We start from the raw sequence: 23749 nt of genomic DNA, 5'->3' as shown, positions 1-23749 counted from the left end.
CCAGGCAGTCTGAGACTTTTATTAAATTGTCCAATCGCCCCCATCACTGGGCCTTGCGCCACGTCTCCTCCAGGCTGGGCTCAGGGCAGTGGTCCAGGGGTACAATAAAGCTGGCACAGGGTCCGGCTCAGGGCTGGGCCCAGGTTCCTGGAAGAGGAGGGGAGAGAGAAGGTGACTGGGGAGCCTGGCCAAGGCTGCCCGCCCTGCTCCCCGCCGGCAGCCCCCGGCCCTCACCTCTGCAGGCGTCCACACTTAATGAAGCTGAGCAGCTTCTCCTGCTCCTGGGGGCTGGTGCAGGCATCGTAGGCAGCCACGAGGCTGAGCACAAGATGGGAAAGACAGCCTTTGAAAAGCTGGGCGGCAGAGGTGCGGCACCCCCTCCCCCAAGGGCTGCCATCTCTCAGTACAGCTGGGATCCTCTTCCCACCAAGGCTGGCTTGCCAGGGGGTGGGCAGAGAAGTGCTAGGCCCCATCCCTGTGCCCAGGGGACTCACAGTCTAATTAGGGAGACTGACCTCAACCTCTGGGCAACTGTCCAAGCTGCCAGAGCTGAGGCAGAGACCACCAGGGGCCTTGAGACTGGTGGGCAGAGAGAGGGATCAAATCCCACTTCTGACACAAACTGCGTGACTGTGGGAGAGTCCCTTAACCTGTCAGACTTGGTTTCCCCTTCTGTAAAATCTGGATAACCGTGTCAGTACTGCCTGCCTCCCAGGCTCTTCTGCTCTTTTCTCACTGATTCTGTTTTTCTCTCCTTGGGCTTCCCAGAGCTTCCCTTCCCTCCACTCACAGATGAGAGCCTACCTCTCATTACTCTATCAAGGAAATCAAACCCATTTTCCGTGCCACCCTCAATCTCCCCAGTTCTATCGGAGAACCCCATGACCTGACCCCTACCAAACTCCCTCCTCTACTCCAGCCTCCAGAAATGTGGCCTTTCTCAAGCCAAGGCCACCCCCTCCAGCAGACAGACCCACCTTCAATCAGCAAACTTCATCTTTCATTTCCCCATGTCCGGCTTCCCCCATCCAGAAAAGCTTCTAGCAGACCTCATCACCCAGTCAGCTGACATAAATCTCTCTTCCCTTTCATGGCCAAATCATAGAAGAAGCCATCTACATTGCCTCTGCCTCCTCTCCACTCCCTTTTGAAGCCTAGTCTCGTCATTCCACCAGTTACTAGTGAGCTCTTAATCACCGAATCCAACGGCCTCTTCTCCGTCCTCAGGGATGGAGGACCCCTCCCCAACCTCCGACACGAGTGCTCATCCCTGCTCTCTCCCACCCTCTAAGGCTGGATCCTCCTCCATCTTCGCCCCCCCCACCCCGGCTATGCTGCCCAAGATTCCAGCCCGAGCTCTCCTCTCCTACACTCAGCTCCCACCTGCAGGCGAAACAGACCCACAATCCTCTCAGCTTAGCTCTCCTCTCTCCTACCCCTCATACCCATCCCCAAGCTCCCTGAACATTTAGAACTGGAATCAGCGCATCCCCCAAAGCCTCCCCTCTGCATTTTCCCATGTACTGTCCTCAGCTCTTCCCTGTCACTCAGCCCCCAGATTTCTCCTGGCCCAGACCCCACCGGATCTGGGGGGTGGGCTTTCAGCATCTCTGACCTGAACTCCAAACCATGGCCTTCCAAAAGCATCCTCTCCAGGTCCCCATGGAAAGAGCCCCCTGGTGGGCACTGAAAGGCCTCTGGGCACTCTCCAGTCCCACTAGACAGGCCTCCCTCTCCTACCTCACCGGCTATTGTTTTCCACGCCACTTCGCCTCTCCCTCCTAGGATGCCTGGCTCTTTTCCCCTCCCAGGAGGATCAAGGCACAGCTTTGTGGGAGTCTGCCATGTAACCACAGACCTGTATGCTGCCTCCTCCCTTAGACTGCAAGCCTTTTGAGGGCAGGGCTCATTCTGTTCTCTGGGGAGTGCTGGGCACAGAGAAGGGACCCAACAAACTTGACTGACTGACTGATATCACCTTGACAACATCTCACGTGACTTCTGTAACTGTTTACCACAGAGGGCTTTTCCCACGACCACCCTATGAGGACGATAAAAGTCCCCATTTTACTGATGGGTACACTGAGGCTGGTCACAGAGCTAGGAAGCGGGAACCCCTCAGGAGACACCTCTCGATGGAAGGCTACTAAAAGATCCTCTGAGGTCACCTAGACAGAGGCTGCATGGCCGTCTTCCATCAGCGACTGAGGAAGCAACGAAGGCTGTCCCTCCAGAGCAGACTACATCAGGAGAACACGAGCCGCGAACCTTCCAGGGGGGAGAGCGAGTCAGCCCAGAAAGGAAGAGGAAGGGGGGTGGCAGCGGGCGGGCGCTGCTGGCCTGCCTACCTGGCGGGGGTGTTGTACTTCTCCAGCATGGCCGCAGCCTTCTCCCCACTCACCCCTCGCACCTGCATCAGCTGCCGAGCAAACACCTCTCTCACAGACTGGGCCTGGTGGGGAGGGGGGGGAAAGCGGGCATCTCAGGAGGAAGCCCTACAGGCTGGGGGGCCAGGGGAGGAAGGGCGGGGATGGGGAACTGTGACCAGGGAAAGGACATGGGGGGGGGAAAATCACGGACAGGGGGAAGGGCAGGAGTGGGGGAGCCCTGACCAGGGACGGGGGAAGGGGGCTCACCTTGTTTTTCATGGCCCCTTCATTGAAGTCATTGAAGGTGAAGAGGGAGCAGCGTGGGGTCCTAGGCCTAGGGTCTCCCTCATCCCCCCATGGTCGGCACTGCAGAGTCTGACCCTAACAAAGAAAAAGCCGTGGATGGGCCCTTCCAGGCCACGAGGGCCCCCCCACTTGACCAGTGGCAGCCCCTCATTACCTTGTAGAGTTTCTGCAGAGCTCGGGTGAGGAGAGCCAGGTAGGCAGCAGACTCCCTTAGGTCTGCCGTGCGTTTCACAAAGAAGCCATCAATCACCTGAGAAGGGGCAGGGGTTATTAGTGGGGGTGGTGAGGGTCCTGCCAGTGGCTCCCCAAGAGCCCTGGGCCCCCTGCCCTCCCCCACCTCACCTGTGTGTTGGTGACAGCCTGCAGCAGGGTACTTTCAGGGAGGCTGAGGCTGTGGGCAGAGCCGTGGTCCTCTACTAGGTACACCCTGTGGCTGAGGCCACAGCGTTTTAGGCGGAACTGGGGAAGTTGGGGCCGCAAGGTCAAGCCTGGGAGCCTCCCCTGCCCCCCCTCCCCCACTTCTCTCTGGGTTTCAGGTTGCAGGGTTTTCCCTGCCACGTCCCATGTGCTCAGTAGAAACTGAGGCCCGAGATTGCAAGTGGACTGCCCAAAGGCCTGTGGCCAAACCACGTCAGAATCAGGATTCAAACCCGGCCAAAGGAGAAATGATTCCAGATTTAGAGCTGAATGGGCACAGAGAAGTCAGGGCCCGTGGGTGGTCTCAGGCAGGCCTGGAAGGCCCAGAGCCTCTCCGTACCTTCTGCTCCTGAAAGCGCCCATCTGTGATGCTGCTACACAGATCGTCCAGACGCTTCCGCTCTACCACGTGGTCCAGGACGAGCTCTCCAGGCCGGGCTGGGGGCAGGGGCTTCGCTGGCTCTGCTGCTGCCGTCCCCGTCCTCATCCCCCCCCCTCCCCCCATGTACCCCTCCCCCACCCCATGTGCCCCCCCCCCCGCCTTACTCGGCACTCTTGGCCTGGTCTCCTGAGCCACCCAAACAAAATCCCCGACGTGTAGCTTCCGTACGTCATGAGGGACGCCCAGGCGCTGCAGCTGCCTTAGGATCTCTGGTCGATGGCTGCCCCTGTAGGCACAGACACAACAGCCCTCAGCACACCCTCTATGGCAGAAGAGCTGGGAGGGGCCTTGTGACAGGGAACCCCAGAGATGGGAGGGGTGCTTAGGACAGGGCCTGCCAGGGCTGGGGGCGTTTTAAGGCTGGATGAAAGAAACACTCAGGGTGGTTCAGGGACACTGCCAACATCTAGTGAATAATGGAGTCTGTGCCCCCACACGCAGCCCTTGGCACTCCCTGGCACAGCTTCCCTCCTGCCCGCCTCCTTGCCCTCACCCTGTGGTCTCGCTGACATCCACACACAAGAGGATCCTGTAGTCCCCTGGCCCCAGCTCGAGGGGCGGCTCCGGAGCCTGGGTCCTGGTGTCTCTGTGGGGACACAGGGGACTGGGAAGAGGAGCTAAGACCGCCACCCCCTCCTCTGCGGCTCTGATGGGGGTTGGGGAGGAGTGTCAGGAAGAGGGTGGCTGCCTGGCAGAGGCCACAGATGTGGCACTGGCCCTGGCAGGGGCGGCACTCACAGCTGAACCGCGGCTTCTCGGGGCCCAGCTCCTGCCTCCTTTCCAGGGGATTGGGTGGATCTTGGCCGTAGGCTATCTTCGGCTTCTGCCAGCTTCTGGGATAGCTCCAGGCCCCCGGGGGTGAGCGAGTACCTGAGGAAGGCAGGAGAGCCGAGGAAGTCAGTGGCCCCTGGCACCCCCGGTCTGAGCCTCCCCCCAGAGGAAGCCTGGGCCTCACCTGGCTGGCTGCTGCGTCTTCTGGACGAGGTTTCTGTGAAGGAGGGCCCGCAGGGCTGGCCAGGGCCGACGGCTATTGCTGAGGGCCACCTGACCAGACAGGGAGAGCAGGCATGAGAGACAGAGGCGGACAATATCACCCCCCACACTCCAGTGAGAAGGCCCCAGCCTGGAGTCAGGGGACCTCGATGGGAATCCCACTTGTGGGGGGCTTTATGAAAGTTGTTTCTCCTCTCTCAGGCTCAGTTTACCCCCCTGTAAAATGAGGAGTCAGACTGGATGACATCTAAGAACCCACACTCCCCCTCACATTCTGCTTCTCAGCAGAAATGCAGGTCAGTCAGCTGGCCCGGCTGTGAGGGAATGGCAAGCCTCCCATCTGACCTCTTTGGGACCCCTGCCTCTTACCCTGGGGGCTTCCTGCTCACACCTCTTCAGCAGCTCCTCCTTGGTCAGGGAACCTAGGCTCTTGGGATCCTGAAACGAGGCAGAGAAAGGGTCAGCACTCCTCAGGGACAGCATTGTCCCTGCCCCTGCCCTGTGGATGCCAGGCCCCGAGGCTGACCTGCCTGGCCTCATGGAACTCCGAGTAGGCTGTGACCCTGTTCTCCCCACCCCCCACTCCCACCCGGACTCACCAGCTGCTCCCTGTAGAGAATCAGCAGCAAAGCCCAAGCAGCTGAGTGTCGGGGCGGCCTGTAGCTGCAGCAGCCACCAGCCTTGGGCCGGCCTGGGCCCTGCAATAGGCAGAAGAGAGGCGTTCCTGAGTCCAGCGCTTTCCCCAACAGCTTCCCAGGCCCCTCTTCCACTCTTCCTCAATTCTCCTGCCTTGAGGCTGGTGAACCTGGCTCTCCCATCCCTCAGGGGATGGGGCCTTTGCCCCCAGGCCTTGGAAGGCTTTGCTGGCACTAACTGGCATTCTCCAAGGCTCTGTCCTGGGCCTCCACCTTCTCTCCACCCGCTCTCCGTGACCTCATCAGGGTTGGTGCAGCCCACACACGGCCTCAGCTCCCATTGTCCCCCATGAGGACATCCTTATAGGCTGGTCACCCTTAACTCTTTCCTCTCCACTGCCTGCACAGATCCCATCAGGGGCCAAGTCTTATCAATCACTATCCGTCTCTGGCACGAGGCCCCCTCTTCACACACACCTGGGCCCCTGGAGGACGGTCTCCCAGCCCCCAGCCTCTGCTCAAGGCCAACCAGCCTCCACACAACTAGCTGTCAAAGGGATTTCCCTGACGCCCAGCCTCTCTCCGGTCTTGGTTTTTTAAAACCTCAGAGCTCCGGGTGCCACAGCAGGACTCCCACCTCCCTTTCCTGCTTTGCTTCACCAACTCTCTGGTGTCTGGGATAGCACCCCCCCCCCAGCACCCATTCCTCTCTATCCCTCCTTAGGATCTCAGCTTTCTTCAAAGCTCAGCTGGGGGGGGGGCACCTGAAGAAGTGAAGGATTCCTGACCCCCCTTCCCCTCCCAGCTGTTCTTCCCCCCACCCCTAGGTGCTGGCTGCCCCCAGACCACTGCCCTGGGCAGACTCTCAGCTCCTCCTAGGATACAGCTAGACCCCACCCTCCAGCCTAGAAGCATAGTAAGTGCTTAAAAAATGACTGCTGAGCCCTTAAGTGGCTGCTCTGAGCTTCCCCTCCTTCCAGAGATGCCCATCTCTCTAACCCAGGGAGCCTCCTGGGGTCTCTTCTCACCCACTGAGAAGGGCCTGCACCCTCCGGGGGTCTGCTCAACTCTCCCTGTGACAGCTCAGAGACTGGTGGTTCTCCTACACAAAAAATCACGGCATCAGAACAGGATTCTCAGAGCCAGGGGGAAGAGGCAGCTTAGAACAGGAAATGTCAGGGCTGGGGGGAAGGGGCAGCTTAAAACAGGGAACGCCAGAGCTAGGAGGGCCTTAGAACAGGAATGTCAGAGCTAAGAGGTTCAACACATTTGGATACTCAGGAAGTTATCCTCCTGGGATAGGCCTGGTGTAGGTTTAGAGTAGCTCATGGCACAGCTAGGGCTTGGCCTTTTCTTCTGTCCCCTAGTTTGAGGTTCCTAAAACTCACTGGAGAGAGCTCTTGAATCTGCATCCATAACCAGGCTTTGACATTTCCCAGCCAGGTGGCCCTGGCTAAGTCACTCTTCCTCAGAGCCTTGGTGAGGAAAGCGTGTGCTCTGTGCCATCTATGCCCGGGGAGCTGACTTCAACTATCCTCAGCAAGAAGCTGCTCTGGGGGCTTCATTGCTCCAGGGCTCAGAGCTGGGTCCTTTCCACCTCCTGGACACCCCAACAGTGACGGGCCATCCCTGAGCTGCTGCCTGGCCCCCTAACAAGGCTCCCAGTCAGCCTGAGCCTCACTCTATCAGCTGGCTGGGAGATGGGATGTTGGAGGGTCATGGGACAGTTGGAAATCAAGTCTACGTCTCAGCCAGTTTCCAGATGGGCCCCCCAGGATATGAGAGCCCGCTGCCCGGCCCTGGCTCACCTTGGCTGGACGCTCGGTGCTGCTCCAGGCGCTGGTCCAGCATCCGGCACAGGGCATCCCCGAAGTGCTGCAGGATCTTGGCTTCCTTCCCACTCCTGAGGGGCAGGGGGTACCGCAGGAGGGAGCGCAGGGCCTGGAAGGACACGGGGGTCAGAGCATGGGCCTGCCCCCAACAAGACAGGAAGGAAAGGGACAGAAACCAGCCTCCCCAGACCCAGGGTGTGCCAGTCCCCAGTGTACCAGCCTCCCCAGACCCAGGATGTGCAGGCCCCCAGACCCAGGGTATGCCAGCCCCAGGCCTCGGGAGGGCCCAGTGACCCCGGGGCACGGGAGCCCCCCACCTGCCGGGAGACAACACGCCCCGCCCACCAAACAGCAGAGGCGGCACGCCCCTTCCCGCCTCGCCCCCAGCCCCCCCACCTTCTGGTAGACGAAGCGCGCCCGCTGGCCCCGGCCAGCCGCCTCGTCCCGCCACTCGCGGAGCCAACGCACGAAGAGCGGGTTGGCGCAGGCGGGCAGCGGCCGCTTCCTGCCCAGGCGGGGCGCGGGCGCGGCCATAGTCCGGTCCCGGCTCGGGCCGCTCCGATTCGGGTTTGAGCCGAGCTCCAGGCGCCCGGGCTGGGGGCGGGGCCTCAGTCCCCTCCCCGCGTCTCACGTGACCCGAGGCCCCGCCCTGGCTCTCGGGCTTCGCGGGGACTGAGGATGCAGACGCACGCCCCAGCCCACGAATGGTTGCTTCTGAACGCTGAGCTTCTCACGCAGCTGCTCCCCCCCCCCGCTTCCGGCTGTAAGTATTTGGGCTCTTCCTACCGGGGCACGCGGGAGTCGACGCCCCACCCCTTCCGCATTCTGGCAGTTAGGGGAAAGGAAGGGCTAAGGAGTGCTGCGCGGGGATGGGAAAACGGGAACAGCGCCTCCTGTGGCCAGGAGGGTGGAAAAAACCGCTCTAACCCTGTTTCTATTGCCGTGGATGTACACTGAGGATGGGTTCCTCCAGGGGGCGTGCAGAAGGGACTGAACCTAGAAAAGCAGAGGAGGAGACTGGAGCTCTGGAGATAAAGCCTGGAGAATTCACAAAGGGGACTGGAGCTAGGGAGATATGCAGAGGGGGCTACATCCCTACGGATGTAGGGGACTGGCTAGAGCCCGGGGGATGTCCAGCGGGGGCTCCATAGTGCCCGGGAAATCCGCAGAGGGAACTGGCTAGAGCCCGGAATATTTGGGAACTCCCAGGATAGAGTCCGGGGAGTGTGCAGAGGGGACTAGAACCCGGGCGGGGGGCGTGCAGAGGGAGCTGGAAGAGACCGCCCGACTCCAGGCTTTGCATTCAATACAAGGCGACAGGGGCAGGGACAGAGCTCAGCGGCCAGGCCGGCTGCCCCCTGGCCAGGGCTCCCTCCCTGAAGCCTTCGCTAGCCCTCTGCCCGCCCTTCTGCAGTTTCCATATTAGGCTCAGTTTCCATATAAGGCGCGGTGAACGGGCGCTCTCCTTGGCTCCGCCCCATCCCGGCTCATGCCCTAATAAGGCGATCTGGGACATCCCAGAGCGGCAGGCGAGCGAGTGGGTAGGGGCTCGTCTCTAGGGCGACTGCGAAGCCCGCGCCCCCTCCCCTCCCACAGGAAAGCGACGGGGCGAGCCTGCCTAGCGACCCCAGAACTCGGCTGCTGGGAATTGCGGTCTCAGCCCTAGCTGGTGCGACCTTGCCTTAGGCTTGCCTTTTGTTGGTTCGAGTTTTGCACCCGCCTGCATCTCCCTAGCTGAATGGCCCTGGACGGACGATTTCCTTTGCTTTGGGCCTCAGCTTTACCATCTGTAAAATGGAAGGCTTTGGATGCTTTCTGTTAACAATTCCGAAAATCTTAGCCATCCACATATCCGAGTGAATGACACTGGGGCACGATTCCTCCTACTCCCATACCCACAGTAACCCTTCATGCGTGGCGTCCCCCCACCCCGCCTTGGCCTCCGGGTGGGTCGGGTTTGCGGAGCCACGCACGGATCAGCCCATGGCCGGCTGCGAGCATTGAGGCTGCCGGCCCCCCAAAGGGGAAAAGGACTTCATGTGGAAGTCCAGGTTCTTTGGTCTGCTGCTTCCTCTCTCTGCCTCAGTTTCTCCGTCAGCCGTATATGGTGCCCAGCTCCTGACAATGAGAACTGAGCCACTCCGGGCCTCAGTTTTCCTCTCTGCAAAATGGGGAATGAAGCTGTGGTTCCTTCGTCAGCTGTGAGGTTATAGGATTAAGATCCAAGGACCCGGGCTACCGGCCTCTAGCCCCGGGAACCCGAAGCAGGCGTCTGCTGCGCTGCGGAGGCCAGGACGTTGACCAATGGAGGAGCGCTCCCAGCGCTCCTGGCCCCGCCCCTCTCCGCCCGGGGGCCGAACGCTACAGCTCGACTTGCACCCGAGCGAGGCTGGGGGAGACTCCACTTCCCGGCGTGCCCCGGGGCGGGGCAGCGCCTCCGAACTCCATTTCCCGTCGGCCCCGTCCCGGAGCGCCGGAAGCTCGCCCCGCCTCTCATTGTGCGGCTTCTACTAAACGGAAGGGGCCGGGAGAGGCCGCGTTCAGTCGGCTCCAGGCAGCGGCGGCGAAGGAGCGAGTCCTTCCTCTCCTGTGGCCCTCGTTTTCCTCCCTCTCCCTCCCTCCCTCGTTCGCTCGCTCCTTTCCGGAACCATGGTGAGCGCGGACCAGAGAGCTCCGTGGGGGACCGGCGCCCGGGAGCGGGGGTGGTGGAGGCGGTGCAGCGGGCGGGGCGGTGTCCTCATCCTCCTCTCCATCTTCCCCCTCCATCCTCCCCATCCCTCCCCCTCCCCCTCCTGGGGCGCCGCGGGCGAGACGGGCGGCTGGCTGATGGAGGGGCTCGCGGCTAGTCGGGCGGGTAGCCGGGCGGGCGTGCGCGCGCCGGCGCCCCCCACGCGCGCCCTCGTCTGACGTTGACGGTTGTTGGGCGAAGCGGGCGCGCGCGACCCTCCCCCCTCCCAACCGTTAAGTGTTCGGAAGAGGGGGGGGTTAGGGGCGCGCACGGCCCCTGTACCCGGGGGCGTCGCGCATGCGCGCTTCTCCGAGGGCCGAAGCAAAATGAGGGGCAGTTGGGGAGGGGGAGGAAGGGAAAGGGAGGGGGCGCGCGCTCGGCCCAGAGCACGCGGCTCCGCAGCTGGAGGAGGGCGGGGTATCAGGCACTGCGTGATGTGGGGCGGCCTGGCCCTTACCAGGCGAGGTTGAGCCTTCTCCGCCGACCCTGCTGGGGGGGCTCCGAGGCTAGGGCCCAGTTTGGGGAAGTGGGTCCGGAAGGGGGGAGTCTGTGGCCGGCCGGGGCCGGACCCCTCCCCCCTTCCTGAGGGGTGGCCGTGCTTGTCTTCCTCGGGCAGGTCCCCTCCCCTCCCCTGCCACTCAGGAAGCGGCAGCGCAGTCACGCTTCTCGCCTGCTTCCTCGGGGCCTTTTCGGTAGTGGGGTGAAAGCCTCCCCCCTTCCCTGCTTCTGCTGGGGTGGGGCGTTAGAGCAGGACCCCCCAGGCTCGAGGATCCACATGGTGGACGGTTGTCTAAAAGGTGGGGGGCGCAGGGGGCTCCGTCCCGGCGTTCCTGGCCCTTTTCTCCACATTCCCTTTGGGGCAGGTGTTCCAGCGGGGGGGGGGGGGGGGGAAGGCGGCGGGCAGTGTAGATGAGGTGATCTCTGGGGCTCTTATCAGCCCTAAATCTGTGGTCCCTTAGGGCAGTAACTACCGGAATAGCTAGTTCTCCCTGTCCCTCCCTAGCTAGGACCAGAAGGGGCTGTGGTCCTGGGGTCTTGGGACCGGGATCCAGGCTTTCCCCGGATGGCCAGGCCGGGGGTTCCCCGGGTCAGGACCTCCTTGCATGGGTGTGAGCCAGTGAATTTCAGTCAGCACTGAAGCCTTAAGAGTTCTGGTGATCTGCCCACATTCCTTTGTGTCTCTGAGGTAGTAGGGTCAGGGAGAAGGCAGCTGGACTTGAGAGTCAGGAAGACCTGAGTTCAAATCTTTTTGACCTTGGCTAGTTTTTGCTTCTGGGCAAGTCATCTGGTCTCTGTTTACTTATTTGTAAAATGGGGACTAGAGCACCTCTACCTCTGCATCGGTGTAGGGCTGTGAAAGTCACTTTGCAAACCGTGAAGTATCCTCCTCTGATTACTAAGCAGATGGCTTTTCCTCTGAGCCTGATGGGAAGGAGCCCAGAGAGCTCCCCTCTCCCTCACCGGGCTCTCGGTGCCCACAGGCCTCTGGAGTGGCTGTCTCAGATGGGGTGATCAAGGTCTTCAACGACATGAAGGTTCGCAAGTCCTCGACACCCGAGGAGGTGAAGAAGCGTAAGAAGGCTGTGTTGTTCTGCCTGAGCGAGGATAAGAAGAACATTGTTCTGGAGGAGGGCAAGGAGATCCTCGTGGGGGACGTGGGGCAGACTGTGGACGACCCCTACACCACTTTTGTCAAGATGCTGCCCGACAAGGACTGCCGCTACGCGCTCTATGACGCTACCTACGAGACCAAGGAGAGCAAGAAGGAGGACCTGGTGTTCATCTTCTGGTGAGGCTGGGGTGCCAGGCTTGCAGGGACTAGCTCATCCCCCTGCCCCGGGCAGGTGCCGGCCAGTGGGGGGCTTTCTGATCCTTGTCTCTCTTGCCAGGGCCCCCGAGTGTGCCCCCCTCAAGAGCAAAATGATCTATGCGAGCTCCAAGGACGCTATCAAGAAGAAACTGACAGGTGTGTGTGTGCGCGCGCGCGTGTGTGAGAGATGGCATTTCCCATAGCGTGACCCTCTTTGGCGCGCAAGGCTGAATTTCGTTGGGTCTGAAGAACTGGGTGAGGAGCCTGACTCTGACCGTGGTGGGACCTTGGAAACTCGAGGTTGGGTTTTTAATCTGTAAAGTGGGGGTGGGTCTGACCCTTCCTTGGCTCTGACCCCCATCTCCTTTCCTCCTCACAGGAATCAAACACGAATTACAAGCCAACTGTTACGAGGAAGTGAAGGACCGCTGCACCCTGGCTGAGAAGCTGGGGGGCAATGCCGTGATCTCCCTGGAGGGGAAGCCCTTGTGAGTCTCCCAACTCTGGCCCCCTGCTGGGGCTGCCCGAGCCCAGTGGGGGAGCAGGCTGCCCCCTTCCTGCCAGACCCAAGGGGCTGGGGGGGATCCTAGCAGGGGCAGGGCAATCCCTTCACCCATTTGCCAAACCGCCCCCGACCCCTGACCTCCCCCACTTCCCCCGATGGCTCTGGCCTTCCCAAGCCGCCTTTGATATTCATTCCTCTTGAGTTGTAGCAGACCAAGGTCCCCCCAGACACCCAGATGGGGGGGAGGCCAGTATTTTTTTTTTAACTGACACCCCTAGTTTTCCCCCTTCCCCGGTGCTGCCAACTTCTAACCGCAATAGTGGCTTTGTGCTCGTTGTTTAGTTTTGTGTATAAATGGAATGTTGTGGAGACCCCCTCCCCCATACAGCCAGCTCCCCTACCCCCAGTTACTCATGTGGCCAGTAAAAGGAAAGTTCAATTTAAAAAAAAAAAGACAAATAAAGAAAAGGTGAGCTGCTCTGCAGGTGGTTGTTTTCTGGGCAGGGTGGGGGGTGGGACAAAGCAAAGCACGGCAGGGCAGGCTCCCTTTGCCCGTCTCTCCCCCGAGTTCTGGCCGAGCTATCGCCTGGGCCCCTTTGATCAGTGCCTTCTAGCTGCAGGACAGCCCTTTTCTCGGGGTCTTAACTGCAGCCCTGGCCTAGGCCAGGCTCCTCCTGAGCCTTCTCCCGGTTCTTGGGGGAGGCCCTGGCTTGGGCTCTTCTCCCTTGAGCCAGGCCGAGCAGGAGCTCTGCCAGATAAGCCCGCTGTGGGTGCAGCCAGCTTCAGAGGGAGCACGCGACATGCAGGATCCATAGCAGGCACCTTTATTTCCGTTAGTGGAGGCAGGACGCCGCTGGCCTCCGTAGGTCTGAGGCCGTCTTTCTCTGGAAGCCCCCTTGCTTGGCCTGGTCATGGCCTCTGCCAAGTGTTGTGGCCCCTTCCCCAGGCGTTGGGTGGGGAAGGCTGGGGCTGGGCTTCAGGAGCAGGCCAGGGAGGGAGGAGAGGATGCTAGGGCTCTCCCTTGAGGGCAGTGAGGGTGTTTCTTAGAAGGAGCGTACTGGCCTGGGGAAGAGAAAATGGGGTGGGGGGCAGTGTTCCATGCTCCTTCTCTCAGCTCCCTAACTTGAGGATTGAGTGGCAGATGAGATGTCCTCATCACCCTGGCCATGAGGACTCCAAGAGACGTTTTACAGAGGAGGAAACTGAGGCCAAGTGTCTTAGAGACAGCATGATATTGGCATGTGCTGACACCCCTTTGTCTGACATTATGCGCCTCCGTTTCGTCCTCTGTAAGATGGCAGTTGTACCTACGGTTGGCCTCTCCCAGGGCTGGACTTGAGACAAGTGAAGTGGCAAAAGGCCTTTTGTGCCATTTTGAAAGCACTTGGTGAATGTCCATGGGGGGTAGCCCCTGGGGCAGCCTGAGGCCCTACTCTTTCCTCTCTTGGGGTGAGGGCAGAGGTGCCCTTACCTTAGCATGTTTGAGTTCCAGTTCAGCCAACTCAATGAGGTTCTTTCGGAAAGCAGATCCCCGGCGAGCCTTAAAGTCTGTGAGCTCTGAGCCAGAGAATACAAGAGCGTTGGGCTGCGCTGCTGGGGGCTGTGCTGGCGCAGGGTGTGGGGCGCTTCACTCACCCTGCCTGGCTGAGTCCGACAGGTGCTCAAAGCGCCGGCAGCAGAGCTGCTGGTGGGTCTCTGCCGACCGAACCTCCCGGTTTCTCATTCGGGCTTTGTCCAGGGCCTTATTGGCGTTCTCGTAGTCTGCCAGCGCTCTCAGCCGCCGGTACAGCAGGTCCTGCAGGGAGATGGGCAGGAATAGACGGGTCACAAAGGCTTGGGATGCCGTTGCTGCTGCGTGTGGGCAGCTGGCTTGGAAACAGCTCTCACCTTGGCTGCCTGTGCATCCCTCATGTAGTAATGGAGCATGTCTGACAGTTTGAGGTCCTCATCCGAGGCTACTCGGCCCTCCAGTTTCTGTGAGGACAGACAGACAAGGAAAGGAGGGACAGGCACATGTTGGGGTCTCCCCTGGCTAGTGCACAGGGTAACCCTTGGCCCTGGCTGGGATGCTCTGCGGGGGGGGGGGGCATCTCTGTGCCATAGGATGTTCACTGAGGTACTTGGAACATGGTTCCTTCTTACCCCAAAATGGCAGCATGCCCCCTGACCAGCACTGGAATGCCACAGCCCCCACAAACACTTGATTTCTGAACCTTGGGCAAATGTCCGCCATCTCCCCAACTTTCAAGCCAGGCCCTGTGCTGTGCAGCCCCCCCCCTTTTCCCACCACTAATGAGAGGTGGACAGATCTCTGAACCTCCGTGAAGAAGCCAAGCCAAAAGCAGGAAGGGCTTCTCACCCTCAGACGTTCAAATAGTTCAGCCAATTTGAGAAAGCTCCTAGGAGGAAGAGAGAGACAGGCCCTAGCTGAGGTGCCCCAACGCCTGCCTTCTAGACGAAGGCATCCTCTGGGGCTGGGACTGCGCACGCCCTCCCCCGCACCTAGCCTCGGGGACAGCGAAGGGCACAGAGGGGGAAGGGGCCTGGCAGTGGGGAGGGGGTGTCTCACGTCTTTAGCTGGTGTACTTCCTGTGTGCCCAGACTGCTCAGCGCGGCAGAGACGGGGATGTAATCCTCAGCCAGGCCTGTTAGGGACATGTCCACCATCAGAGCCTCCTGGTCCACACTTCTGGTCCAGTAGAGGGTCTTTGGCCAGGGCGGGAAGTGGGCAAAGACCACTGGATTGTGGAGGGAGGAGTTCTAGTCCCTTCTGTGGCACTAACCATCTGCATGAGCCTGGGCAGGTACCCCATGTCTGTTACTTCATCAGGTTGGGGGAAGGTGTCCCCCTTTGTTTCTTCCAAGGTTGGGGTGGGGCAATGGGGCTGGCAGGTCCTTTTGGGGGGGTCCCCCACAAGTCCCCACGTACACTTGTGGGAGCGCATGACCCGGTCCACACGCAGGCAGGCATCCCGGATGCGAGTGTGATACTCCAACAAGAAGGTCCTCTCGTGCTCAAAGAATTCGTCCACCTCCTAGGATGGAGGGGAAGGGGCTGCTGGGGTCACCAAGGAGAGGACAAAAGGCAGGTGGAGGCTGAAGACTCAGAGGCCTCTGATATAGGGCCCCAGGGGATCTCTGAGGTGAGGCCCTCGGCTGGAAGGGACCTTAGAGGCCCAGTCCTCTCTTTCCAGAGAGGCCCTGGTAAAGCAGCTTAGCCAGGATCCCACTGGGAATTACCCAACTGTGGCCCCCAACCTTGTGCTCTCTCAATTCACCGAATGCTGGGGGTCTGGGACCCCCCTCACCTTCAGTCCTGACACACCAGTAATGAGAGCCTCGTCTGCTGACTTCACAATGTTCCTGATAAACCCGCCAAACAGTTCCTTCTTATTCTTCCCACGAACGCTCAGCTGGGACAAAGGCAAGAGGGGTTGGGGTGGTCCTTGGCCAAGGCCTTGGCAGCCTCCTCTCTGCTGGCTGCTTCTCCATGCCCACCCCGGGGCAGGCCCAGCGGGTGACCTCAGGCCTTCCCCAATCCAACTCACATCTTGGCCATATTCCAAGAAGACATACAAGTTGTGGTCCCGCCGGAGGGTAGGATGGGCAGCCAGGCGCTGCAGGAATACTTCATGCATGGCTACTGTCTTCTTAAAGATGGCCAAATACTCCCTGGGGGAAGGAAATGCCCATTTATGTAGTGTGCTAGGCCCTGTGTGAGTGCTTTTACAAATATTTCATTCTATCCTCACAACAACTCTGAGATGTGGGGGCTGCTGTTAACTCCATTTTACAGTTGAAACTGAGGCAAACAGGTTAGTGACTTGCCCAAGGTCACACAGTATTTGGGGCTGTATTTGAACTCAGGTCCAATTCCAGGCCCAACACCCTATGTTCACTTTGCCACCAGCTGCCCCACTTTTTCTGAAGGGAAAGGTAGAGTGAGGGGTAACGCCCTCTCCTACTCCCACCCTCACACACTTTGTAGGCCAGGCTCTTGAAAGTGGACATGGATTTAGAGAGGCGGAGAAATAGGAGAAAGTAAGATCTATCTATCTTATCTATCTGTCTGTCTGTCTGTCTATGTATGTGTGTATGCGTGTGTATATATACACACACATATATACGTACACACATCTCCCTTTCTCCCAACAGTCTCAGGGGTAAGAGGTGGTGTGGCATCATGCAGGAAACCCTGGAGTCTGGGTGGTGGAAGCCTGGGCTGATTCCTTGTCCTCCCCAGACCCTTACCACAATTTGATCAAGTGACTTAATCTATTTTGGTCTCAGTTTCTGCACCTTCAAAATGGGGGCTTTTTTCAGTTGTTTTGCAGTTACACCCAACTCTTTGTGACCCCATGTGGGGTTTTCTTGGCAAAGACACTAGAGTAGTTGACCTTTCCTTCTCCAGCTCATTTTACAGAAAAGGAAACTGAGGCAAACAGAGTGAAGTGACTTGCCCAGGGTCACACAGCTAGTGAGTGTCTGAGGCCAGATTTGAACTCAGGTCCTCCTGACTCCAGGCTGGGTGCTCAAACCACTGCGCCACCCAGCTTCCCCCAAATGGGGTGAGTAGGGCTTTATTACCCACTTCCCAAGGTGGTTATGAGGAAAGTGCTTTGTAAAGAGACCTCTTCTCCTATCATTACCCTCATGGTTAATTAAAAGGGTCAGTCAATATGCCCCAAAGGAAGAGTGGGGCCATCTCCCATGGAGTGTAAGCTTCATTCTTTGTAGGTGTCTTCCCAAAGCCTCACAGCTACTCCTAAGTGCAAAGGACCTGAGAGGACCCTGAGTCTAACACCCTTATTTTACAGAGCGAGTAACTGAGGCCCAGCGAAGGGAAAGGTGAATGTTGGAGGAGATAAGAACCCAGGTCTTTCTGCCTCCAGAGCCAGCATGCTCCCCATCCCTCCACTGCACTGTCTTGTGTGGGAGCCCTGGGAAGGGGAGGGCAGGGCAGGGCAGGAGTGGGAAGGTGTCTACAGGAGGGGATGAACCATACTGGGGGGGGGGGGCCTCACCCCTCGAGCTCTTGTTTCATTTTAGCAAACTCTTCTCTGGTGACGGAGCTGTCACCTTCCCCCAGCCTTTGCAGCTTTTCCCGGGAAGCTTCAAAGTCTGGCTTGGGGGGGTGCTGGGGGTATCTGCTCAAAACAGAAGCTGAGAAGTCTACCTCTCCTGGGATTCCAAGGATCCCAGAGCCCCCCACCCCTTCCCACTCCTCCCAGCTGCAGACAGTAACTAAGCCTGCCCGATCCCCCAAGGCTGCTCTGGTCCTCACAATGATGCCCGCGTAGTCTTCGTTGTCTGTGTATGCATCGTGAAGCCAGATGAATTCCTCATGTTGCCGAACTACAGAGAACTCAGTCTGGCTGAAGTGTGGCAGGCAGCTCTGAAAGGGAAGGACACCCCCTGACGTCCCCTCAGGACCAGCAAACCCTGTTCACACCCTCCCACCACACAGTCTCCAACACCCTCAGCCAAACCTCACACCTCCTCCTCCCCTGTGTTCTGCTCTGGGACACTTCCTACAATCCTTGTCGGGCTCAGGGCCAAAGTGGAAAGAGCCAGGGGCTGAGGGCCAGAAACCTGGGGTTTGATAGGATGGCAGGCACAGAAGCTAGCTGGAAGCTAGAAATGGACAGAATTTGCTTTCGAGCACAGGTGTCTGTGGTGGGGAGAGGGGGCCTCCAGTCCCTGTGGAATTTTGTTTGTGGGTGGGGTCCAGTACTGGTCTGGAGTCTCTGGACCCCCGAATAAGTTTGTGATGTAGTGATGGAGGCTGGAGACTCTGTATAGGGAAATGTCGACCTCACCTTGGTATGAACTGTGAATTTCACTTTGTCCCTCTCGCTGACTGCATCAGAGATCTCTACCTGCAAGGCACCATCTCCCTGCAGATCCATGGACACAGAGCAGGGCTGTGGAGGGGGAGACGGTGAGTGGGGGCCCTAGCATGGCCCAGCTGCCCTTGTCTCCCCTCCTAGCCTGTGGGAGTCCTCCCAGAAAAGCACCAAGGAGTCAACTTGGGCCTAGGAGGGCCCTCGGAGAAGATTTCCAAATGGGCCCTTGGCCACAGTCACCTGAGTGGTGCATGCTGGGATATGACCCCGGATCTTGTCACCAAATCTAGGGCTCTTTCCACTGTCCTATTCTCAATCTCGACACCCCCAGGAGCCCAGAGCATCTTCAGCTGCCCCTGTCCCAGTCACTCATCAGGCCCCAAGTCCCTAGCAGTGATTGGAGAGTATCCCTCCTCTTCAGAAGGGGGCAGGAAACCATTCCATTGTCTTTTGTTTTTTATGTGAGGCAACTGGGGTTAAGTGACTTGCCCAGAGTCACACAGCTAGTGAGTGCTATGTGTCTGAGGTCACATTTGAACTCGGGTCCTCCTGACTCCAAGGCCAGAGCTCTGTCTACTGTGCCACCTAGCTGCACCCCGCCTCCATTGTCTTTTAATACCATCAAGACTCCCCTTCACTCAGCCCTTCAGGAGGTATGCTGGCCATCCATCCATCCACAAGCGGGCTTTCAGGCAGGGTCTGGGGAGATCTGGATCCTAGCGCTGGGCCTGGGATCCAGGAATGAATTCTGCCCCTTGGATCTATTAGTTCTGTGACCATAGTTTCTTCATGGTATTGTTCACCTTACATGATCAAGGTGAGGCTCCCCAACATAAGAGGTCAAAGTGCAGAGCATATTGAAAGAGCTACTTAAATCTGGGGCAGGCCCCTTTCCATCTCAGTCTCCTCATTTGTAAAATGGGCATGATAAGCCTCAGACCCACCAGCCTCTGGAAGGTTTTCATGAGGATCTGTGTCTGTGAATTTGCTTTGGAACCAACCATAAAGGGGGGCAAGGATGTGTGGCATTCTTTCTTCTTCCTTCAAGCCCTCTTCAGAAGAGGGAACCCAGGCTATGGGGGAAGGGAGCACCCTTGGCCTGGGGGCAGCTGCCCTCTTCCCCTCCCCTTCACTGCAGCCCCAATCTGGAACTCCTAGCTCTTCCCCTTCCCCTTCTTCCAAGCTCCTCAAGGGAAGAAATGATTTTATTTCTGTCTATGGATATGAAGTGCTTGGCACAGAGTAGATCATCGATTAATGAATGCTCACTGATTTAGGAAAATGTTCTGATTACCTAATTCCACTAGCTAAGGTGTTTGTTAGCAACTCAGGGAGCAGCCTGGAGAAGGATGCTCAGCCCAGGGGACTAACTCTCTAATGGCAGTACTTCAGGCAGGGGGCTACACTTCAACAAATAATAAGGTACACACACTTAAGCAGTGACCCCTTCACATGTGTACACACACACACACACACACACACACACACACATTGTCCTTCTGTAGAATAGAAGCCCCTTGACTCCAGGGGCTGTTTTCATTTTTTGGCTTTGTGCTCCCCAGAACCTACTACAGTGGCATGCACAGAGTAGGCCTTCACTAAGTGCTACTTGGATTTGACTTGTTTAAATCAAATCGAATTCCACATCCTGTTTCCCATCCAGGTCCCTGGGTGCAGTTTCTTTCTCCTCCTGGGCACTGCCTCTTTTCACTTGGTCTCCCCAATTTCTTCTGTTCTGAGAACATTTTTGTCCTCTCCAGCCATCAGGAGATTGCCCCTCTCCTGACCTTCTTCCTCTGCCTCACCATCCTGAGTCTCTTGTCTGTCCTTCCCCTGACTGGCCCTAGAAGTCTCGGTCCCCAGAGACCAGCTCTCAGCCATAGCTCTTTGCCAGCTCTATGTCAAATAAGCACACACACACACACACACACACACACACACACAGTGCTGGGATCTACTGTTGGGAGATAGGAACAACTCCTGCCTGAGGGGAGGCAGAAGAGGTGGGTGGGGAGGGTCTCCTCTGGGCGTCTCCCTCTTAGTCCAGGTTACTCAGTCCAGGGATTTCCATCAGAGGATATAACTGATTCTTCCTGGGTCTTGCCCGGAGTGGGTGGGGGGAGGAGGAGGAGCAAAGGACTTGGAGCCAGAGATGTGGTGTCCGAACCCTGGCTCTGCTAATTTCTTCTTGCCTGACCTTGGACATGCCCCGGCCCACTCTCTGAGCCTCAATTTTCTCATCTGTAAACTGAACTTGTCCTGGGTGACAGCCAAGGTCCTCTGTGCCTGCCCTTTGGAGAGAGCTGCCCTTGCCTTCACTCTCCCATCTGCAGGTCCCACTTCCATCCATCCATCCATCCATCCACCCATCCACCCACTCATCCATCCATCCACCCATCCATCCACCCACTCATCCATCCATCCACCCACCCATCCATCCACTCATCCATCCATCCATCCATCCATCCATCCACCCACTCATCCACCCATCCACCCACCCATCCATCTACCCATCCATCCACCCATCCATCCATCCATCCATCCACTCATCAACCCATCCATCCATCCATCCATCCATCCATCCCGTTACCTGGCGCTCCTCCCCTGGGTCGGGATTCTCCTCCATCACTGGTCCTCTTGCGCCTCCACTCTTCTGCTCCTACAGGAGGCAAGAAGAGGGCCGGCTTCTAGCCTCCTGGGCGCCTCCTTCGCCCCGACCCCACCCCACCCCTAGGGTACCTTCGCGTGCCCTGCAACCCTCCCGTCCTCCCCTCCTCCCGTCCACCCCAGATGGCCTAATGGAGACTGTCGGGACCTCACAGACCCAGTCTTCCACCCCCGCCCCCGAGGGAGTCCTCTGGAGAGGGAGGCGGAGGCCACCAGGCTCCGCCCCCACCGCGCTCTCTGAATGGATGGAGGGGCCGGCCTCCGTGCTTTCATTCGCTCCTCTGTCTGTCCGTCCCGGCAGCAGGTACCGCCTCGTAAGGGGGGAGTGCGGGAGAGGGCGTGGCTGGAGTCCAAGCGCAAGTCCGGCGGGGCCGACGCAGGCCCCCGCGCAGTTCCCTCCTCTCCCCTCGGCCCACCCCCGGCAGGCTCCGAAAGCTATGCTCCCCACGCCTCGAGGGGGGCTAGACGCCTGGCTGCCCTTCACCGCTCCCTCCTCCTGGCTCACAGCCCCTCCCTGTCTGCCCCGAATACCCCTCCCTGTTCTGTCCCTCTCCTCCCCATGACTCACCCCCTTATCAATGGACAAGCATTAATGAACAGTGCTCAATAAAGCACCTGCTATGGGTCATGCACTCTACTAGGCACTGGGAATGCCCACACGAAACAACGCAAAGGAATCAGCCCCGGTTCTGCAGAACCTCCAGAGCCCACCCCTTGCTCCCCCGCCCCTCTCGGCTCCTTTCTCCCCGCGGCGATCCGAAGGCAGCTGGTGCGCAGGCGCGGGCCCTCCCCTCAGGGTAGGGGTGGGGCGCGGAGCCGGGCTCGAGCTGCTGCGCCTGCGCCGCCCCTCCGCCCGCCGGCCCCACGCCTTAGGGCTAGGGGAGGGGAGGGGAGGGCCGGGAGGGCGGGGGCGAGTCCGCGGGCGGACCAGGGGCGGGACCGGGAGCGCGCTGGGGCGGGTCCGGAGGCGGAGGCGGGGCCGGGGCCGGCCCAGGCCGGGGTCGAGCTTAAGGGGGACCTCGGGCTGGAGGCCGGCCCCGGACCAGACGGCCTGGGTGCGGGTGTGGCCCTGGCCGTGGGGCGGGGAGGCGGAGTCCTGGATGTGGGAGGCGGGACCCACCTGCCGCCATAGCCACTGGCCGCAGCTGACGCTAAGGCGGTGGAGCCTGGCAGTGTGGGGCCGGGGGCTACCGGCGGCGGCGCCCCGGACGCCCCGGCAGAACTGGTGGAGCGTGGAGCTCCGGCAACCGGCCTCGGCCCGGGCGAAGACCAAACCGTCGCCGAGCCCGCGGTCCTCGATGGCCGACCCGGGCCCGGGCCAAGGCCACGCCCACCAGCGCCGCTCCGCTGCAGTGCGAGTGAAGGGCCGCCGCCTGTCCGCCTGGCAGCAGGCCCGGCCGCGGCCGAAGGCTAGCAACCGCGCCCCCGGGCTCGAGTCCAAGGCGTCGGGCTCCAGCTCGCAGTCTTCGTCCTCCAAGATCCGGAAATGCGTGGAGATAATGCACGAGAGGGTGTGGTATAGCTGGGAGCCACTGAAGGTGCAGGGCTACAGCCTGCTGAAGCGCGAAGTCAAGCCCCCGGCGCAGCCAGCAGCCCCGCCACCCCCGCCCGCCTCTAAGAAGCAGGCCAGGGGCCCCGCAGGACGGGAGCCCCGCAAGGACGAGGGGAGCGAGCAACGACGAGAAGTCAGGGCACCAGCCCCTCAGGAGGCGGGGCCTACCTGGGCAGAAAGCGTGCAAACCGCGGGAACTGAAGGCGAGAAGACCCCAGTGGCAGAAGGCAAACAGACTCCGGGAGCAGAAGGGGAGCAGACCCCGGAGGCAGAGAGCGAGAAGACACCAGGGGAAGAAGGCGAACAGACTCCGGCAGCAGAAGGGGAGCAGACCCGGGGGACTGAGGGCGAGAAGACCCCGGGGGCAGAAGGCGAACACACTCCGAGGCCAGAAAGGGAGCAGACCCGGGGGACTGAGGGCGAGAAGACCCCGGGGGCAGAAGGCGAACAGACTCCGGGAGCAGAAGGGGAGCAGACCCGGGGGACTGAGGGCGAGAAGACCCCGGGGGCAGAAGACGAACAAACTCCGAGGACTGAAGGCGAGCAGATCTCGGAATCGGGGGCTGCCGGGGCAGAAGGCGAGCAGACCCCGGGAACTGAAGGCGAGCAGAGCTTGGAAGCGGGGGATGCAGGGGCAGAGGACAAGCAGATCCCAGGGGCAGAAGCCGAGCAGACCCCGGAGGCGGGGGCTGCCGGGGAAGAAGGCGAGAAGGCTCAGGACCAAGGCCAGGGCCAGTTGCTGGAGAGTGCTGAAGCTCCCAGTCAGGAAGAGAAAAGCGCTGAGGACCAGAAGATCGAGATGATCGAGAAAAGGGCTGAGGAAGAAGTTCTAGAGGAAGGAGGGTTGAAATGGAACGAAAAGAATAAATCGTTTTCTTCTGAGGGAGGTAACCTCTCCCAAGGGACCGCAGCTCAACACTCGGAACTAGAATTTGAGGCCACCACAGATAACCCAGCCACCACAGCCTTGGAAGTGAAGCAAGTCTATATGAACCAGAGAGAGTACGAGGAAGAAAGCCCTGTGAGGAGCGATGCCCACGAAATGGTGGCAGGGGAGCAGCTTAGTCAAGGGGCCGAGGAAAAGAAGCAAGCCCCCCAGGGCGCTGATGGAGGAGGAGAGGTGGAGAAGGAGCCTGAGGGAGGATAGATGGCAAGAGACAGAAGAGAGAGAGCAGATGAAGCAGCCAGGGTCATGAAGGAAGGCACTGGGCCAGGAGGGGTGGGGGGAACTTGGACAGAAATATTGGGCTTGGTGGGGGCTTTGCAAGGGAGGAGGTGTGGGGCTCTGGGTCATATTCTCAGAAAGGACACAGAAAGGTGGGGTAGCAGTGCTGATGGACAGTATGGCCCAAAGTGGAGCCAGTCCTTGCCAGGGGGATAATGAGGAGTGGGGGAGCAGGGCTGCAGAAGGCAGCTTCCAGATGGAAATCCTGAAGAATCAGAGTGGAGAATGAAGAAACCTTGAAAAAGATGCCAGACTGAGGTGCCCAGAGTCAATGTGTGTGTATTTAAATATACCTGAAGAAGAAAGACTGAAGAATGAGGTGATGAAAGAAATGAAAGGTGAGGATTAGGAAGCAGAAGCAGCAAGTAAGGGAGGACATTCTGGTACCACCTCTGCCTCTTTCCACCCCCCCGTACTCCCCT

At 59.5% G+C, this 23749-nt stretch overlaps 4 protein-coding genes across 6 annotated transcripts in view; 2 read left to right on the top strand and 2 right to left on the bottom strand.

Moving 5' to 3' along the window:
* Positions 1 to 4: 4 nt before the first annotated feature.
* Positions 5 to 8187, bottom strand: MUS81 (MUS81 structure-specific endonuclease subunit). 3 transcript variants are annotated; one of them, XM_020968189.2, is made up of 16 exons: positions 7391 to 8187; positions 6971 to 7103; positions 6191 to 6264; positions 5127 to 5225; positions 4897 to 4965; positions 4490 to 4578; positions 4273 to 4404; positions 4028 to 4138; positions 3639 to 3760; positions 3433 to 3530; positions 3018 to 3134; positions 2830 to 2925; positions 2637 to 2750; positions 2349 to 2452; positions 235 to 318; positions 5 to 147 (listed from the first exon to the last, which is right to left on the bottom strand). In XM_020968189.2, the coding sequence occupies exons 1-16, from the start codon at positions 7526 to 7528 to the stop codon at positions 81 to 83; spliced, it is 1647 nt and encodes a 548-aa protein (XP_020823848.1). In that variant the 5' UTR covers positions 7529 to 8187; the 3' UTR covers positions 5 to 80. The 3 variants fall into 3 exon arrangements, with proteins under 3 accessions (XP_020823848.1, XP_020823849.1, XP_020823850.1); XM_020968190.2 differs by having other exon boundaries at positions 4028 to 4120; positions 7391 to 7774; XM_020968191.2 differs by lacking the exon at positions 4028 to 4138 and having other exon boundaries at positions 7391 to 7781.
* Positions 8188 to 9512: 1325 nt separating this feature from the next.
* Positions 9513 to 12517, top strand: CFL1 (cofilin 1). The gene is made up of 4 exons (XM_020968200.2): positions 9513 to 9646; positions 11204 to 11511; positions 11612 to 11688; positions 11912 to 12517. The coding sequence occupies exons 1-4, from the start codon at positions 9644 to 9646 to the stop codon at positions 12022 to 12024; spliced, it is 501 nt and encodes a 166-aa protein (XP_020823859.1). The 5' UTR covers positions 9513 to 9643; the 3' UTR covers positions 12025 to 12517.
* Positions 12518 to 12845: 328 nt separating this feature from the next.
* On the bottom strand, positions 12846 to 21272 carry SNX32 (sorting nexin 32). The gene is given in 15 exon segments (XM_078148428.1): positions 12846 to 13099; positions 13509 to 13594; positions 13673 to 13832; positions 13925 to 14011; positions 14397 to 14436; positions 14607 to 14682; positions 14967 to 15072; positions 15346 to 15450; positions 15586 to 15709; positions 17062 to 17171; positions 17173 to 17184; positions 17322 to 17432; positions 17857 to 17961; positions 20474 to 20542; positions 21119 to 21272. Coding segments are annotated over 14 exon segments (1212 nt in total). The 5' UTR covers positions 20510 to 20542; positions 21119 to 21272; the 3' UTR covers positions 12846 to 13045.
* LOC110195514 (uncharacterized) overlaps positions 21201 to 23749 on the top strand; it is a 55093-nt gene continuing 52544 nt past the window's right edge. Inside the window, exon 1 of the mRNA XM_020968325.1 lies at positions 21201 to 23665. Coding sequence (XP_020823984.1) covers positions 21201 to 23249 — 2049 coding nt within the window. The 3' untranslated portion in view covers positions 23250 to 23665. The remainder of the gene's footprint in view (positions 23666 to 23749) is intronic.

This window comes from Phascolarctos cinereus, unplaced genomic scaffold (genome assembly GCF_003287225.1).
Source record: "Phascolarctos cinereus isolate Bilbo 61053 unplaced genomic scaffold, phaCin_HiC Scaffold_9;HRSCAF=440, whole genome shotgun sequence".
Classification (NCBI taxonomy): Eukaryota; Metazoa; Chordata; class Mammalia; order Diprotodontia; family Phascolarctidae; genus Phascolarctos; species Phascolarctos cinereus.
The sequence above is the reverse complement of the archived record's forward strand: the minus strand, read 5'-3'. Positions and strand labels throughout refer to the sequence as shown.

Bases quoted from the DNA above. Each gene is read 5' to 3' on its own strand.
- MUS81 (XM_020968189.2), bottom strand. From the start codon at position 7,528: ATGGCCGCGCCCGCGCCCCGCCTGGGCAGGAAGCGGCCGCTGCCCGCC. The intron at 6,265-6,970 runs GTGAGCCAGGGC...TTTTTTGTGTAG, and splicing joins GCACCGAGCGTCCAGCCAAG to GAGAACCACCAGTCTCTGAG. The intron at 5,226-6,190 runs GTGAGAAGAGAC...TGCCTATTGCAG, and splicing joins GTGCAGGCCCTTCTCAGTGG to GGCCCAGGCCGGCCCAAGGC.
- CFL1 (XM_020968200.2), top strand. The intron at 11,512-11,611 runs GTGAGGCTGGGG...CTCTCTTGCCAG, and splicing joins GACCTGGTGTTCATCTTCTG to GGCCCCCGAGTGTGCCCCCC. The intron at 11,689-11,911 runs GTGTGTGTGTGC...TCCTCCTCACAG, and splicing joins TATCAAGAAGAAACTGACAG to GAATCAAACACGAATTACAA.